This window comes from Pseudophryne corroboree, chromosome 4 (assembly GCF_028390025.1).
Source record: "Pseudophryne corroboree isolate aPseCor3 chromosome 4, aPseCor3.hap2, whole genome shotgun sequence".
In the NCBI taxonomy this organism is placed as follows: domain Eukaryota; kingdom Metazoa; phylum Chordata; class Amphibia; order Anura; family Myobatrachidae; genus Pseudophryne; species Pseudophryne corroboree.
The window spans coordinates 449,445,614-449,463,982 of NC_086447.1; the positions used below are offsets into that span (position 1 = coordinate 449,445,614).

General features: G+C 47.1%; 1 protein-coding gene across 1 annotated transcript; it reads left to right on the plus strand.

Annotated features, from left to right (window-relative positions):
- The first annotated feature begins 8,324 nt into the window (after nt 1-8,324).
- PNRC1 (proline rich nuclear receptor coactivator 1) lies at nt 8,325-18,007 on the plus strand. Its single transcript, XM_063916967.1, has 2 exons — nt 8,325-8,750; nt 16,903-18,007. The coding sequence occupies exons 1-2, from the start codon at nt 8,514-8,516 to the stop codon at nt 17,356-17,358; spliced, it is 693 nt and encodes a 230-aa protein (XP_063773037.1). The 5' UTR covers nt 8,325-8,513; the 3' UTR covers nt 17,359-18,007.
- The last annotated feature ends 362 nt before the right edge of the window (nt 18,008-18,369 follow it).

The window sequence follows — 18,369 nt, forward strand, 5'->3', positions numbered from 1 at the left end:
GATAAACATGAGGCTCTCATACATGCAGTCACATTCACAGTAGGCTTTAGTCTCACACATGCATAGGGTCACACCCACAGCAAGCTCTCATATATGTAGAGACACACATAAGCATAGGCGTGCGCAGCACATTTTAATAGGGTGTGCACTGCCAGAGGGGCGTGTCTAGGACTATTTTACAAACAGTTCCAGTGGTAGAGCATTAGAATGTGGAAAAGAGGAGGAGCGCTGAATGGGATCAGTACGTGGAACCAACTCTAAGCCAATCCAGGCGTTGGCATGTGAACAAGATTAACATTACTTAGAGCATTTTAACTGGACTGGTATTACAACTGTAAACATGCTGGGTGGGCAGCATGTTTAAAGTTGTGCTCTTGATCTGACTATTATGCTGTAAGTAGCATGTTGTTTGTATATATATATATATATATATATATATATATATATATATATATAAAAAAACAAACAAAGAACAGAGTGCGCTATAACAATTGAATTGTTTGAAAAAAATTCGATTCGCAACATGTGATCGCAGGATCTCTTGAATTCCATTCCAATTATTGCCTGAGCAATTGGGGCCTATAGAGAAACCCACTCACCAGAAAAATAGTCACCCGACAAAAATACAATTAATTAGTACTGAAATATTGGTTAAAAAAGATTTTTATTACAAGATTTTATATAAAATATACGATCAATTGGACACACATCAAATTGCTCAGATGGTATGACAAAATGACCTCCTCACCTAACGGTGTGAGCTCAAAGGGGGACGCTTGAAGCAAGAAGACAGTGTACAACAATCGACGAACCCTACGCGTTTCGTCCTGACGGACTTCTTCAGGGGTTTAAAAAGGTGTCTAATAGCTTAATAACTTAATGAATTGGTGTCCTCAAAGGGAACTGCCCTGATGTATTTCGATTTATGGTGGGCCAAAAAATGGCATGCATTGGATCTAAAAAATTCTGATTGTTATTAAAATTTCGTGTGATTGGTGATACCGCTCAAACCATAATCATCTGTGATGTTATTTCCTATTATCACTCTTAAATGAGTGTGATCGACAATATTCCTCAAAAAGTTTCGTTCAAACGCTTAGGTTTAGTATGGTGGACAGTATTCCGATTTTTGGGGCGATGTTCGCCTCTATAAGAGGGTCCCAAATTAATAGTCCCTTATCCTAAAGCTCACTTCTCTCTTGCTGACTGTCAGGAACAGATGATCCAGAGATAGGCTGCAGCAAAGTGTTAACCTTGGGTCCTCCGTTTTTTGTATACATTCCTGTTTACAAATCAGTCATTCATGGTGTGAGAAGAGAGATTTTTCAGAAATTCCATTGGGTCCAGCTTTGCCCTTTGGTATAGATTTTGTCCCTTTTTCATTTTGGAGAAGGATCGCTTACAAATCCATACCCCATGCCAAATTGAACTTTAGGATAAGGGACTATTAATTTGGGACCCTCTTATAGAGGCGAACATCGCCCCAAAAATCACTTTTGGTCGGAATACTGTCCACCATACTAAACCTAAGAGTTTGAACTAAACTTTTCGAGGAATATTGTTGATCACACTCATTTAAGAGTGATAATAGGAAATAACATCACAGATGATTATGGTTTGAGCGGTATCACCAATCACACCTAATTTTAATAACAATCAGAATTTTTTAGATCCAATGCATGCCATTTTTTGCCCACCATAAATCTAAATACATCTGGGCAGTTCCCTTTGAGGACACCAATTCATTAAGTTATTAAGCTTTTAGACACCTTTTTAAACCCCTGAAGAAGTCCGTAAGGACGAAACGCGTAGGGTTCGTCGATTGTTGTACACTGTCTTCTTGCTTCAAGCGTCCTCCTTTGAGCTCACACCGTTAGGTGAGGAGGTCACTTTGTCATACCATCTGAGCAATTTGAGGTGTGTCCAATTGATCGTGTATTTTATATAAAATCTTGTAATAAAAATCTTTTTTAACTAATATTTCAGTACTAATTAATTGTATTTTTGTCTGGTGACTATCTTTCTGGTGAGTGGGTTTCTCTATAGGCTCCAATAGTGAAGGCAATAATTGGAACGGAATTCAAGAGAACCTGCGATCACGTGTTGCGAATCGAATATTATTCAATCAATTTAATTGTTATAGCGCACTCTGTTCTTTGTTTGTTTTTATCTATTTCTAAGTTCCCGCTAACAGGAGGACTTTCAGTTGTGCTGCTCACTTTCAGCGCAGGAAAGGTATTTTTTTCTTTTATATATATCTATATATATAGATATATAGATATATATATATATAATGTGACGTGCGGTGGGGTGAGGCAGAGCTTTTCCTGTCATACTTACGTTTCTACCAGAGTTTTGATAGTATAAAGTATATGAAAAATACATAGAATATGTTTGAAATACCTTCATTGCATTATTCTAATCATTTTTATACCCAAACTCTGGAGTAAAAAGTCTATGGCAGGTGAGGCAGTTCCTCACCTGTGCATCTTTTCTGCACATCTCTAATCAAAACTCACCAAATTTCCAGGAGTTTATACTGCTGCACCTGTGTATAATGCCTAGATGTACCCTTTGGCTCATATTTTGTGTGGAAATATGGCTCTGGTGCTAGCTAGTGCCTCCTTAGCCTTTTAGCTCACCGCACGTCCCTGATATATATATATTTTATATATGATACTCTCTGGTATCCGGTACAATCTAGCTGAATGGGTGAACAATGCATTTTTGACTACGCGTTCCATCCTACAGACTTCATCAGGGGTAAATTTAGAAAATGTATTGTTCACCCACTGAGCTGGATATCTGATCATCTACAATATTTGTCTCCAGAGAGATTTATCTGAGCAATGACTGTCACTGCAACACTGATAGTGGACATGTATACTTAACCTTTATGATTACAAATATTGTTCCTTTTTTTAAGAGGATCTTGTTCTTACTCTGTCATGGCTCCATTTGTGCTTGGGCACCTAACACTGAGATTGTCTCCATTGAGCCGCCTGGACAGAGATGCTCTGAATGGGAGCATCTCTGTGCACTCCCGGTGTGACTAGGCGGACGGATCACCTAGATGAGCGTTAAATAAATTTAAGATTTGAAGGGAATTATTTTTGGATGCCCCATGTATTAAGGATACAATTATTTCTGGATAACCTTATGTATTAAGGATATTCTTAAACAGTATCATTACTTTTGGTAGATTATAACATACTGTATATCACCATCACAAGTTTAGCACCATCCAAATAGTTTTTTGAGTGTTAGGTGTTTGAACAGAGGGTCCTTTTAGAGGTCTAGCTGTTATTTCTGAATAGCACAAGGTAAGGGCATTCTGGATATTATATATATATATATATATATATAAAACATCTCATGCCCACGCGGACTTTATACAGGCGTACTTTGCACATGGCACTATGGCACTTTGATGACTGTTCCCCTGAGGAAGGATTAAGTCCGAAAACGGCTGTTTGGGAGGTCTACTGTGTTTTCCTGTGCTAGCCAAACGATGAGTATATGACGAGCCTTGTATCTTTATGCACTTTTAAGGAGTAAATACAGCATTTTTGACACAAACTACAGTGTGCTGGTCCTGTCTATGTGGCTGCGTGGGCATGAGATGTTATACTAATTATATTGACCGGACACCTGGATTATTCTTCTGAGAGTGTCAGTGCGGCTTCCCGGATTCCCTTTCTGTGATTATTTTATATATATATATATATATATATATATATATATACACATACACACACAACACACACACTTGTGAGCATGACTAGGAACTTGAGGCTCTCAAAGTTACACTCACAGCATGCTCTCACACACAATTAGGGTCACACTCAGAACCTGCTCTCGTATAGAGGAGGTCATTCAGAGTTGATCGCTAGCTGCCGTTGTTTGCAGCGCAGCGATCAGGCTAAAAATCGGCATTTCTGCGCATGCATATGCACCGCAATGCGCACGTGCGACGTACGGGTACAAAGCCCGTTGTGGTTGTGCACAGGTTCTAGTGAAGTTTTCAGTTGCACTGACGGCCGCAAGAAGATTGACAGGAAGGGGGCGTTTCTGGGTGTCAATTGACAGTTTTCAGGGAGTGTTTGCAAAAATGCAGACGTGTCTGAAAAAACGCAGGCGTGGCTGGGCGTTCGCTGGGCAAGTGTATGACGTCAAATCCGGACATGAATAGGCTGAAGTGATTGCAAGGCTGAGTAGGTTCAGAGCTACTCAGAAACTGCACAGACTGGTTTTGCAGAGCTCGGCTGCACATGGGTTCGCAATTCTGCTAAGCTAAAATACACTCCCCAGTGGACGGCGGCATAGCGTTTGCACGGCTGCTAAAAGTAGCCAGCGAGCGATCAACTCGGAATGAGGGCCAGAGTCACACTATCATACATGCAGAGTCACACAGCAGGCTCTCACACATGCATCTGGCCACACTCACAGTTGGCTTTCACATATGTAGAGTTACACAGCAGGCTCTCACATATGTAGAGTTACACAGCAGGTTCTCACACATGTAGAGTCACACCCACAGCAGACACTCACATATACATAAGGTCACACCCACAGCAAGCTCTCATACTGTATATGTAGACACACTGCAGGCTCCCATACATGCAGTCACAGTCAGAGCAGGCGTCCGCATTGCGCAGTTGCGTCATTGCCTGGTGACGGCCGTTGGTAGGCAGCGACGCCGCTAGCGAAGGAAGCGGTTGCATCAGCGACCGCAAGAAGATTGACAGGAGGAAGGCGGATCCGGGCGGCAACTCAGTTTTCGGGGAGTGGTGAGTCAAACGCAGGCGTGTCCAGGTATTTGGAGGGCGGATGTCTGATGTCAATTCCGGGACCTGCATCGCTGGAACGATCGCACAGGGTAAGTAACTCTTACCCTGGTCTTCTTTTACAGGAAACTTTTTTTGCATAGCAGGGCTGCACAAGCATTCGCAGCCCTGCTATGCAGAAATACACTCCCCCATAGGCGGCGTCTAGTTGATCGCACGGGCAGCAAAAAGTTGCTACGTGCGATCAACTCGGAATGACCCCCATAGTGTTCACCGCCCTCTTTCTTACATGCTGTGTAGTGGTTGCCCTGTAACAGCTCCCCCCTCCTATTTCCCAGGTGTAGGCAGGAGTCATGGCTGTATCCTGTGCTTTTTAGCTCCACCCCCTGCTCGAGGTGGAGGTTAGGGCTGCAGATCTGAGGGGTCATACTAATGTATGACCAGCATTACTCTGCTCTCTGTTAGGGATGGCCATCGGTGGGTTAACCATTGGTCACCATCGATGGTAACATTGGCAGTTAGCCTCAATGGTAAAAACCATCAACAGGGGCAAGCAGTTCAATGGTGGAGGAGGAGCAGACAAGAGCTCCTGAAGAAAGAAGACGCCAGAGGAAGCCCTGGTGGGTGGGGGCCATGCAAAAGAACTTAAAGGCTGCCGCCTTCCAGGTGAGGACGCCAGAAGTCATGGGGAGGACAGCGGCAATGCAAGAGAGCTTAAAGACTGACACCCCCCAGGTGAAGATCTAAGATGACGACTCTGCCGCCGCCACCCCCCAGGTGAAGGTATAATGTAATAAATTCTTAAAATATTCAGTATTCTGTCTTTATTATAATATTTCTTTACAGGCAGACTACAGGTGCCAGCATGCGCTTAATGTCCGGGCGTGCAAGCACTTGTGGTTCTACAAGTTCTACCATGCCCGGCTACCATGCTGGGACCTGTAGGCCACCTGTAAAGAACAATATTAACATGCCCTGAACCCCGCACCCACAACCACCGGGGTATGGGGCATAGCCCTGGGCTGGTTGTTGTTAAGGAGAGGGGATCCCATTTTATTTTTTGGGATACCAGATTTCAGAGGAATTCCAACCCTGGGCTGGTTAATTCAGGCGGACCCAATGCCATGTGGCTACCTGCTGTGTCACTATTCTCCTCAGCTGGTTCAGCCTGGTGCTGGTTACAGAATAAGAGGGGGAACCCCCCCTCCCCTTTTTTCCCCCCCCAATACCAGAACAGGCTCAGAGGTCAATGGCTGATAAGTGATTTGGGGGGATCCCACACAGGGTTCAGTAGTAAATGGCAGTCATTCAAATGGGATGATCTTCATATGCCGACTGTCAGGATCCCGGCACACAGTATACCGGCACCGGAATCCCGACAGCCGGCATACTGACACTTTTTCTCCCTCGTGGGGGTCCACGACCCCCCTGGAGGGAGAATAAAATAGCGTGGCGCGCGGTTTTCAAGTTTTTTTATATTGGCTTGAGGTATTTCATGTGCTTAACAGTGGGTTAAAACCGCTGTAAGTGATAGCGCCAGTGTGGGTAGTGTTTGTGACTTCAGCTCGCCCCTCACTGCGGATACACACCTAAGCATGTTACTGAAGTCTGGAGCCACAGCCTTGTCCGCGCTGCGCTCCTAACCTTGTGCCGCTAACTGGGACGCTGGCGTTCTACTCACCACTCTTCTTTCTTCTTGCTCTGTTAGGGGTGGCGGCGTGCTGCGGGAGGGTACGCTCGCCGTGGTTGGGCTTGCGAATGACTCCCTCAGGAGCTCAGTGTCCTGTCTGCGGAGAAACTGGACCATTAACTCTTCAGGAAGTTGGGCCGTTCTCCCCCCTAAGTCCCACGAAGCAGGCATGCTGGTGTCACCCAGCTGTGCCTGAAAACAACAAACAGAAAATAAATGCAGAGAACTCTTCAGGAGCTTCCCTAAGCGTGACTGGCTCCTCCCGGCACATTTTCTAAATGGAGTCTGGTAGGAGGGGCATAGAGGGAGGAGCCAGCCTACACTATTAATTTCTTAAAGTGCCCAAGGCTCTTAGTGGACCCGTCTATACCCCATGGTACTAATGTAGACCCCAGTATCCTCTAGGACATAAGAGAAATAAATTCTGATTGCGGATGTATGGGGGCTTTTTTACAAATTTGGGGCAGATGCACTAATGGCCCCATACAATATATTAGGGCAATGCCTCGATCTCCAACGGTCGGGTCAGGATTATAGGTGGGGCAGATGGGGCGGTCGCCCAGGGGGTGCCACACATTGGGGGCCTCCACATTGATTCAAACATTGCCCTGACCAGCCCACTCTGGACATGCCACCGCACTGGCTGCAGTCAGTCCTTTCTCTACCTGCCCGAAGTGCAGCTCTATGTAACAGAGAAAGGGGTAAAGAGTATCCTCCCTCCTCTCGACGCCACTGTCTACAAACCATGTACCCAGGATACAAAACTTTGTGCCATGTCCTCCTTTGTTCACTGTACCTGAGTCTCTGCTAGGGGAGGAGGGAAGGAGCAGAGGATGCTGTGCTGTTGTAACCCCTTCTACCCTGCACTACAATGCTTCTGCTTAAACCCTGTGGGGCCTTGCATGAAGCAGAGGGGACCTCCTGAGACATTTTATTATACTTATTGCTGCTCTATGAAGGGGAACAGTGATTTATGAAAGACTCTTGGGGGCCCTGCAGGCAGAACCAGCTTATAGGTGGGGGCAGGTGGCATCATTTTCTTTAATGGTACGGGGCCCCCTCAACATTATTGCCCTGGGGCCCCCACAAGCCTTAACCAGTCATTGGGTCGGGGAATCAGGTATATTAACCATGTCTAAAAATCCTGATCTTCGTTTAAAATCAGGATTGGGGAACCGGGCATTCAATAGGCGCAGATTGGTGGACCCATCTGCGTTTGGGGCAGGGTTGTGGAATGGTCGCATACATGTATGGGCTCCATAAGCCTTGAAGAGAGAAAGTGAATGGAGATAAAGTACCAGCCAATCAGCTCCTGTCGTTTTTCAAACCCAGCCTGTAACATGGCAGTTAGGAGCTGACCATCTATTTCATAACCTCCAATATGTTACACATAAAACTGGTACAAATTCGAAAAGGGGGCGTGGTCATGGGGAAAAGGATGTGGTCACGCCCCCTTTCCTATACTTTCAATGGAAATTTGGAGAGTCAAAAATCTGTACAGGTAAAGACCATTTAAAAAAAAAAAAAGTACGGTTGGAGGGTATGCTATTCTCTCTCCCAGGGTTAGTGTATTTGCTAAATAATTTGAAAACTACCATCCTGACCCCCTGCATACAGGGCACTAGCTGTGCTCTGAGGGCCAGTAAGCAGCATCATCCCGTTTACCCATATTTAACGTACAGCACTGCGGGAAAAATACAAATCCTACAGGCAGATACAGACAGTATGACAGGGTGGCACGTCCGCGGGCTAGAATGGGCACACACAGTCACACACTGTGCAGCAGATGGTAGTAGCAGCAGATGGTAGTAGCAGCAGCAGCAGCAGGAGGAGGCGTGAGCGCCGGGGGCGGGGTCGCCAGTGCCGCCATTTTGTGTAATGACAACAACAACAGAACGCTGCGATGGCGATTACGGGGTAGGAAGGCGTCTCTGTGACAGCAGCTGCCCGGGCACTGGCAGATCATAGACGGTTCAGAGGTGAACGCCCCAAATCGGGCACTTCGCTGCTCTGGCAAGCTGTAACACCGAGACGTCATGTCCGATCCCGGGGGAAGATGCGGCCGGAGGCCCCGGGGCGGTGTAAGCAGAACTCGCAACAGCGGACGGAAAAGAGAGAGAAAGCATAAAGTCCGAGCGACCCCTTTCCCCACCCGGCTCCATCACCACCCGCTGCAAGGCAGGTCGGGAGAGAATGCGGCAAGAACCTGCAGCCCGGGACCCGGGGATCCCACGCCCGCCAGAGCCGCACAGTACCGGCAGCTGCGGAGAGAGGTGTGTACCGGGCGTGTGCCCCATCTAACGCCGCCGCCGGGGTATGAGGATGGGAGAGGCCGGGGCAGGCCCTGCTGTCCCCTGCCCGTCCCTCCGGGGCTATATCTCCTCCTACACCGGCCCCAGCTCCTCTTCCCATTGCTTGTGCTGATGTACTGACTGTAGAGGCTGTCACACGGGGGACTGGGGAAGTATGAGGTTGAGGAATAGAACATTTCGGGGGGATGTGTATCAAACCTTGGAGAGAGATAAAGTACCAGCAATCGGCTCCACACTGCCATGTTACAGGCTGTTTGAAAGGAGTTGATTGGTACTTTATCTCTCTCCAAGGGATGATACATACTGTAATATGCCCATAGTATCGACTCCTGCCTAACATGTCTGATCTGAAAGTGTAAGCATGAAGTAGTTTTCAGGTCAGACAAACTACAGTTTGTCCCAATTGCTGCCTGAAATACCTTTATGTTCCTTATACATTTGGGGTCAATCCTATTAGGTGCGTGCGAGTTTGCATCATGCATGCACCTGAGAAATGCAAGATCCGATTAGACATACTGCAGGACCCAACTGACAACTAATTGGATTGAGTCCTTGGATTAAATGCAGTTTAAAGTTCTTTCTGTAACAATATTAACTTTTCACTTTATCCACTTCTAAAAATAAAGCATTCACAGGTGGCATAAGGCCGGGTACACGTTAGGTGACATATTTGCCAATATAACATTCCAGCGTGAATTGGAATGATATATCATCCATAACTCTCAATCGCATGTGTGGGATGATTGCTTCTGATGTTCTGCATATCAGAATCAGATGGGACGTCAGCATACAGATGATTGCAGGATGTACTGCTACACCGCACGGTCGGACAGGGTGTATGGGCACGTGATGTATCTGTACATCAGCAGTACCTTCAGCTAAAAAGCACATCGTTCTGGTGTGTACCCCACCTTATTCTGACACTAATTTACTAAGTGGGACATTAGATTCATAGATGTGCTCAAGAAAATGAACCCTGTTAAGCTACCATAATATCCGGTGATGTGGCATTTGTTTTTTGCAGAGAACTACAGCTACCCCATAACCCCAAAGTATGCTCAGTACTTGTTAATTATAAAGTTAAAATACCGCCCGTCAGGATCCAGACAGGGGTACTATACCGCTGCCGGAATACCGGGGAAGTAGGCGATTCCCCCTCTGTTGGTGTCCACGACACCCATAGAGTGAGAATATAACCGTTTGCCCCCCTGCCGGCATTCTGGCGCACAGGATGCCTATGGCGGTATACTGACATTCTGCATCCTGTGCGCCGGTATCCCATACCGATCCCAATTATATAGTCACCTTTTGAATTTGCCAACCTTTAGGTAGAACTCGCATATCATGAGTGTGCTTGGGATCTGGTTTAGTTGATGGGACTCTCCCAACAGCCCCACTTGTGCCCACAGCCATAACGGTAGACAGAGAAACATGGACATTATGAACAGACATTGGCAGGCTTGTGTGACCATATCATACAGCTCACTTAGAACCTTTGCAATCTGGCAGGATAGTTACGCAATGGGTGGCAGTCAATATGTGAGAGCTGTGTCCAGGACTGTTCCTTAGAGGCACAAGAGAATATTATAAACACACATGGGGGGTCATTCAGACTGTGGCGCTAATGCGGCTCGCAGCGCAGTTTGCAGATTTTGGCAAACTATGCATGCGCAGCCCACACATTGCGGCCGCATCCCCAATGGATGCAATCGCGATGTTATGGACAGCATCGGGCGTTCTTGGTTTGGCAACGTGACGTTGGGGGGTGGGGCGAACAGGGGCCGGCCGAGACCATTTTCAGGGCGGCTGCATGACGTTATGTGCAATTGTGCAGCCACTCTGAAAAAAAATGCGCACTGACTGCCTGGCAGCGTGCCAGGGGGCCAACCCCGGATTTGGTGCAATTGCGAACGCATCGGGAGGTGGCCCCACACATGCTGGGCAGCCTTGGCCTGTGCTGGGCGGCCCCCAGCATGGCCAGAGATGAATGCAGATCTGGCTGCGTATATCTCTGAATAACCCCCATAGGCCACAGAGCATGGAGAGACTTCAGGGAAGCTGCCAGGTTCCAGGGACAGTATGGGCGGGGGCAGAGACGGGACCAGTGGTAAAGAGATGGTGGAAACAGTGATAACTAACGTTCGCCCTAGTTGCAGGATGCTGATCAGTGAGGGGGTCATATTTTAATTTTGAAGGACAAAAAATTAAGGGCCCTACACACTGGCAGATAATACTGCACGATATGAACGTACTCGTTCATATCGTGCAGTGTGTAGGCACCAATGATGAACGATGCGCGGCCCCGTGCTCGTTCATCGTTGGTGCCATGTCGCTTATGCATGCAAGCCAATATGGACGTGATTGTCCATATTAGCATGCATTGCTATGGCGCCGGGTGATGGGGGAGTGAAGAAACTTCACTCCCCCCTGCCGCCGGGTCGGCCGTATACGCCGTCGGATCGGGGAGTGTGTAGGGCCCTTTAGACATGACACCCAACTTTAGGTACCGTAATATACGTGAACTGGTTTTTATTTTTTCTCTAACGTCCTAGTGGATGCTGGGAACTCCGTAAGGACCATGGGGAATAGCGGGCTCCGAAGGAGGCTGGGCACTCTAGAAAGATCTTAGACTACCTGGTGTGCACTGGCCCCTCCCACTATGACCCTCCTCCAAGCCTCAGTTAGATTTCGTGCCCGGCCGAGGTTGGATGCACACTAGGGGCTCTCCTGAGCTCTTAGAAAGTTATAGTCTTAGAATTTGTTCTTTTCAGTGAGACCTGCTGGCAACAGGCTCACTGCAGCGAGGGACTAAGGGGAGAAGAAGCGAACTCGCCTGCTTGCAGCCGGATTGGGCTTCTTAGGCTACTGGACACCATTAGCTCCAGAGGGATCGACCGCAGGCCCAGCCTTGATGTTCGGTCCCGGAGCCGCGCCGCCGTCCCCCTTACAGAGCCAGAAGCAAGAAGATGGTCCGGAAAATCGGCGGCATGAAGACTCAGTCTTCACCAAGGTAGCGCACAGCACTGCAGCTGTGCGCCATTGCTCCTCTCACACACTTCATACTCCGGTCACTGAGGGTGCAGGGCGCTGGGGGGGGGCGCCCTGAGGCAGCAATAAAAACACCTTGGCTGGCAAAAATACCTCAATATATAGCCCCAGGGGCTATATATGAGGTAAATACCCCTGCCAGAAGTCCATAAAAAACGGGAGAATAGGCCGCGAAAAAGGGGCGGAGCCTATCTCCTCAGCACACTGGCGCCATTTTCCCCTCACAGCTCCGTTGGAGGGAAGCTCCCTGGCTCTCCCCTGCAGTCTACAAGGGTTAAAAAAAGAGAGGGGGCACTAAATTTAGGCGCAGTATACATTATATATATATATAGATATAAAGCTATAGGGGACATAACTCAGTTAGTCCCTGCAGTATATAGCGCTCTGGTGTGTGCTGGCATACTCTCACTCTGTCCCCCCAAAGGGCTTTTGTGGGTCCTGTCCTCGTTTAGAGCATTCCCTGTGTGTCTGCGGTGTGTCGGTACGGCTGTGTCGACATGTTGAATGAGGAGGCTTATATGGTGACGGAACAGAGGCCGATATATGTGATGTCGCCCCCTGTGGGGCCGACACCAGAGTGGATAGAGAGGTAAAAGGTATTAACCGACAGTGTCAACTCCTTACATAAAAGGGTGGATGACGTAACAGCTGTGGGACAGCCGGCTTCGCAGCCCGCGCCTGCCCAGGCGTCTCAAAGGCCATCAGGGGCTCAAAAACGCCCGCTCTCTCAGATGGCAGACACAGATGTCGACACGGAGTCTGACTCCAGTGTCGACAAGGTGGAGACATATACACAATCCAATCCGTGACTTGATCCCTGCAATAAAAAATGTGTTATACATTTCTGACTTTAACCTCTATAAATGGGTTTTAGGTTTGGGGAGAAAAAACAGGCAGTGTTTTGTTCCCCCATCAGATGAATAAATGAAGTGTGTGAAAAGCGTGGGTTCCCCCGTTAAGAAGTTACTGATGGCGTACCCTTTCCCGCCAGGAGGATAAGTTACGCTGGGAGATATCCCCTAGGGTGGATAAGGCGCTCACACGTTTGTCAAAAAAGGTGGCACTGCCGTCTTAGGATACGGCCACTTTAATAGGTACCTGTTGATAAAAAAAACAGGAGGCTATCCTGAAGTCTGTATTTACACACTCAGGTACTAGACTGAGACCTGCAGATAGTGCTGCTGCAGCGTGGTTGGTGACCCTGTCAAACAGGGATAATAGTTGGCAAACATAAAAACATATTAAAGACGTTGTCTTATATATGGGGGATGCACAGAGGGATATTTTGCCGGCTGGCATCCAAAATAAATGTAATGTCCATTCTGTCAGGAGGGTATTAGAGACCTGTCACTGGACAGGTGATGCTGACTTAAAAAGCGCATAGAGAGCCTTATAAGAGTGAGGAATTATTTGGGGATGGTCTCTGGGACCTCGTATCCACAGCAACTGCTGGGAAGAAATAATTTTACCTCAGGTTTCCTCACAGAAAAAGGTACAGTCCTTTCGGCTTCAGAAAAGCAACAAATGGCGCTTCCTTTCTGTACAGAGACAAGGGTAGAGGGAAAAAGCTGCACCAGTCAGCCTGTCCCCAGAATTAAGATTCTTCCCCCGCCTCCTGTGAGTACACACCATGACGCGGGTGCTCCACAGGTGTAGCCAGGTACGGTGGGGGGCCGCCTCAAAAATTTCAGCAATTAGTGGGCTCGCTCACAGGTGGATCCCTGTTTCTTCCAAGTAGTATTTCAGGGGTACAAGCTGGAATTAGAGATGTCTCCCCCCAGCCGTTTCCTAAAATATGCCTTGCTGACAACTCCCTCAAGCAGGGAGGCTGTGCTAGAGGCAATTAATAAGCGGTATTCCCAGCAGGTAATACTCAAGGTGCCCCTACTTCAACAAGGACGGGGTTACTATTCCACACGGGTTGGGGTACCGAAACCGCATGGTTCGGTGTGACCCATTTTATATTTAAAATCCTTGAACATAAAAAAATTCAAGTTCAAGATGGAATCGCTCAGGGCGGTTATTGCAAGCCTGGACGAGGGGGATTACATGGTATCCCGGGACATCAAGGATGCTTACCTGCATGTCCCCATTTACCATCCTCGCCAGGAGTACCTCAGATTTGTGGTACAGGATTACCATTACCAAGTCCAGACACTGCCGTTTGGACTGTACATGGCACCGAGGGTGTTTTATCAAGGTAATGGCCAAAATGATGATACTCCTTCAAAAAAAGGGAGTTGTAATTATCCCGTAATTGGACAATCTCGTTATAAGGGCGAGGTCCAAGGAGCAGTTGGTAGTCGGGGTAGCACTATTTTGGAAAGTGCTACAACAGCATAGGTGGATTCTAAACAGTCCAAAGTCACAGCTGGTTCCTATGACACGTCTACTGTTCCTGGGGATGGTTCTGGACATAAACCAGAAATAGTGTTTCTCCCGGAGGAGAAAGCCAAGGAGTTGTCATCTCTAGTCAGAGACCTCCTGAAACCAAAATAGGTAGCGGTGCATCATTGCACGCGAGTCCTGGGAAAAATGGTAGCTTCTTACGAAGCAATCCCATTAGGCAGGTTCCATACAAGAACTTTTCAGAGGGACCTGTTGGACAAGTGGTCCGGATCGCATCTTCCGATGCATAGGCTGATAACCCTGTCTCCAAGGACCAGGGTATCTCTACTGTGGTGGCTGCAGAGTGCCCATCTTCAAGAGGGCCGCAGGTTCGGCATACAGGACTAGGTCCTAGTGACCATGGATTCCAGCCTTTGAGGCTGGGGGGCAGTCACATAGGGAAGAAACTTCCAGGGACTTTGGTCAAGTCAGGTTATTTCCCTACACATAAATATTCTGGATCTGAGGGCCATTTACAATGCCCTGAGGCCAGCAAGGCCTCTGCTTCAAAACCAGCCGGTACTGATCCAATCAGACAACATCACGGCAGTCGCCCATGTAATCAACAGGGAGGCACAAAAAGCAGGATGGCGATGGCAGAAGCCACAAGGATTCTCCGATAGGCGGAAAATCATGTGTTAGCACTGTCAGCAGTGTTCATTCCCGGAGTGGACAACTGGGAAGCAGATCTTCTCAACAGACACGACCTCCACCCGGGAGAATGGGGACTTCCTCCAGAAGTCTTCCAATAGGATTGTACACCATTGGGAAAGGCCACAGGTGGACATGATGGCGTCCCGCCTTAACAAAAAGCTATAAAAGATATTGCTCCAGGTCAAGGGACCCTCAGGCGATAGCTATGGACGCTCTGGTAACACCGTGGGTGTACCAGTTGGTTTAGGTGTTCTCCCCTCTGCCTCTCATACCAAAGGTACTGAGAATAATAAGAAGGCGAGGAGTAAGAACGATACTCGTGGATGGCCAAGAAGAGCTTGGTACCCAGAACTTCAAGAATTTATATCAGAGGACCAATGGCCTCTGCCACTCAGTCAGGACCTGCGGCAGCAGGGGCCCTGTCTGTTCCAAGACTTACCGCGGCTGCGTTTGACGGCATGGCGGTTGAACGCCGGATCCTGAAGGAAAAGGGTATTCCGGAGGAAGTAATTCCTACGCTTACTAAAGCCAGGAAAGAGGTTACAGCAACTCATTATCACCGCATATGGCGAAAATATGTTGCATGGTGTGAGGCCGAAAGGGCCCCAACAGAGGAATTTCAACTAGGTCGATTTCTGCATTTCCTGCAAGCAGGAGTGACTATGGGCCTTAAAATTGGGTTCCATTAAGGTACAGATCTCGGCTCTGTCGATTTTCTTTCAAAAAAGAACTAGCTTCAGTACCTGAAGTTCAGACATTTATAAAGGGAGTGCTGCATAGTCAGCCCCCGTTTGTGCCTCCTGTGGCACCTTGGGATCTCAACGTGGTGTTGAGTTTTCTTAAAATCACTTTGGTTTGAACCACTAAAAACCGTGGATCTGAAATATCTCACATGGAAGGTGGTTATGTTATTTGCCTTGGCTTCTGCCAGGCGAGTATCAGAATTGGCGGCTTTGTCTTGTAAAAGCCCTTATTTGATTTTCCATATGGATAGGGCAGAATTGAGGACTCGTCCCCAGTTTCTCCCTAAGGTGGTGTCAGCGTTTCACCTGAACCAGCCTATTGTGGTGCCTGCGGCTACTAAGGATTTGGAGGACTCCAAGTTGCTAGACGTTGTCAGGGCCCTGAAAATATGTTTCCAGGACGGCTGGAGTCAGAAAATCTGACTCGCTGTTTATCCTATATGCACCCAACAAGCTGGGTGCTCCTGCTTCTAAGCAGACTATTGCTCGTTGGATTTGTAGTACAATTCAGCTTGCACATACTGTGGCAGGCCTGCCACAGCCAAAATCTGTCAATGCCCATTCCACAAGGAAGGTGGGCTCATCTTGGGCGGCTGCCCGAGGGGTCTCGGCTTTACAACTTTGCCGAGCAGCTACTTGGTCAGGGGCAAACACGTTTGCAAAATTCTACAAATTTGATACCCTGGCTGAGGAGGACCTGGAGTTCTCTCATTCGGTGCTGCAGAGTCATCCGCACTCTCCCGCCCGTTTGGGAGCTTTGGTATAATCCCCATGGTCCTTACGGAGTTCCCAGCATCCACTAGGACGTTAGAGAAAATAAGAATTTACTCACCGGTAATTCTATTTCTCGTAGTCCGTAGTGGATGCTGGGCGCCCATCCCAAGTGCGGTTTATCTGCATTACTTGTACATAGTTATTGTTAACTAAATCGGGTTATTGTTGAGCCATCTGTTGAGAGGCTCTATTGTTTCATACTGTTAACTGTGTTTCATATCACGAGTTGTACGGTGTGATTGGTGTGGCTGGTATGAGTCTTACCCGGGATTCAATATCCTTCCTTATTGTGTACGCTCGTCCGGGCACAGTACCTAACTGAGGCTTGGAGGAGGGTCATAGTGGGAGGGGCCAGTGCACACCAGGTAGTCTAAGATCTTTCTAGAGTGCCCAGCCTCCTTCGGAGCCCGCTATTCCCCATGGTCCTTACGGAGTTCCCAGCATCCACTACGGACTACGAGAAATAGAATTACCGGTGAGTAAATTCTTATTTTTTCTATATATAGGTATTAAAGACAAAGGTGAAGTCTGAAAGGAGGAATGTAAAGGCAGAGAAGAGCAGTACTTCTCACAGCCCAACAGCTCACCGATGTGAACAGTGGAATCTTCACAAACAGAAAAGTAAATGTAACATTCAGCATATGAAGACCAATTCCCCAAGAAAAACTGAAAATGTGCAAACAGAATCTGCATTTTCCAACAGTTCTGTTCACAAACCAGATAAGAAACCATTAGCGAGTGCAGAAAATTTACAAAATCTAAAACTGAAGGAAGAAATCTATACTACAGAAGAAATTGAAAAAGAAATAAATTATGCAGGAGCAAAATTTAGTGAGCCACCATCCCCGAGTGTTCTTCCAAAGCCTCCGAGTCACTGGATGGGGATAAATGGTCAACATTCTGATCAATGCAAGGAGTTAATGACTTATCATCTGAAAACCCTTTTGAAAGTCCAATTGTAGTCATCTGAACTTGTCTGATGCCTCCTTTGATCAACTTTTTGTTATCACCAAGTTCAGCATTTTGCAGGAAGCTCTGAACGTTTCTTTTCTGCAAGTAAATGGAACTTGCATTTTACATTTCTGTACAGAAGTCTAGTATTATATTTTGTATGGTTGTGTAAATATGTAATATGTGTATATCCTCATTTATACTCCAAGTAAATTTTTAGTTTTGTTATAATAGTAGGTATTTTGATCTAACAAACACTAGGTGTTTATACAAGTGACAATGCTTCTGTCCAGTCACGTGAAACATAAACGGCCCCTTTGAAAACTGTACATAGGAAATGTACATAATATGGATCCTCAATTAAAAATTGGAAGCATTTATTTGGACATTTTTGCAATTTTTTTTAGTAAACTTGCTGACAGCTCAGACTCAGCAGTTACGTACAATATATCTGAAAGACGACCTTCAGTTTTACAAGTTAATGCACCTGTATCAGTTTTTTTGTTTATAAATGTACTTTAAAAGTATTAACAGAAAACAAATGTATTCCCAACACAATTAAATCGTGATGTGTTTTTAAATGAACATGTGAGAATAAATACCCCCATATATTAATTGGCTTATGTTAAAATAAATACATTTAATTTGGCCCCCCCCCAATCTGTGTGACTTCATCTTTGTTGTAAGGTTTAAAATATATTCCGTAAAATTTACCTTACGCCAGGTGTACTTGTTTGGGGCTGAAATGCCGGCTATCGGAATACCGACCTCGGTATGCTGTTTAGAATCCCGACAGGGGTCAGGACGCAATCTAGCCTTCCCTTACTGCAGCCTAACCCTAACTCCCCCCCCCCCCCACCCCCCCACAGCCTAAACCTAACCGGGTGTTCTTCAGTATGCCGAATGTCGGGATCCCGGCGCACAGTATACCGGCCCCGGCATACTGACAGCTATTCTCCCTCGTGGGGGTCCACGACCCCCCTGGAGGGAGAATAAAATAGCGTAGTGCGCCACCGTGTCCG

Excerpts from the sequence above, each read along its gene's own strand:
- PNRC1 (XM_063916967.1), top strand. The coding sequence starts at position 8,514 with ATGTCCGATCCCGGGGGAAGATGCGGCCGGAGGCCCCGGGGCGGTGTA. Across the intron at positions 8,751-16,902 it reads ACCGGCAGCTGCGGAGAGAG|GTATTAAAGACAAAGGTGAA; the intron begins GTGTGTACCGGG and ends TTCTATATATAG.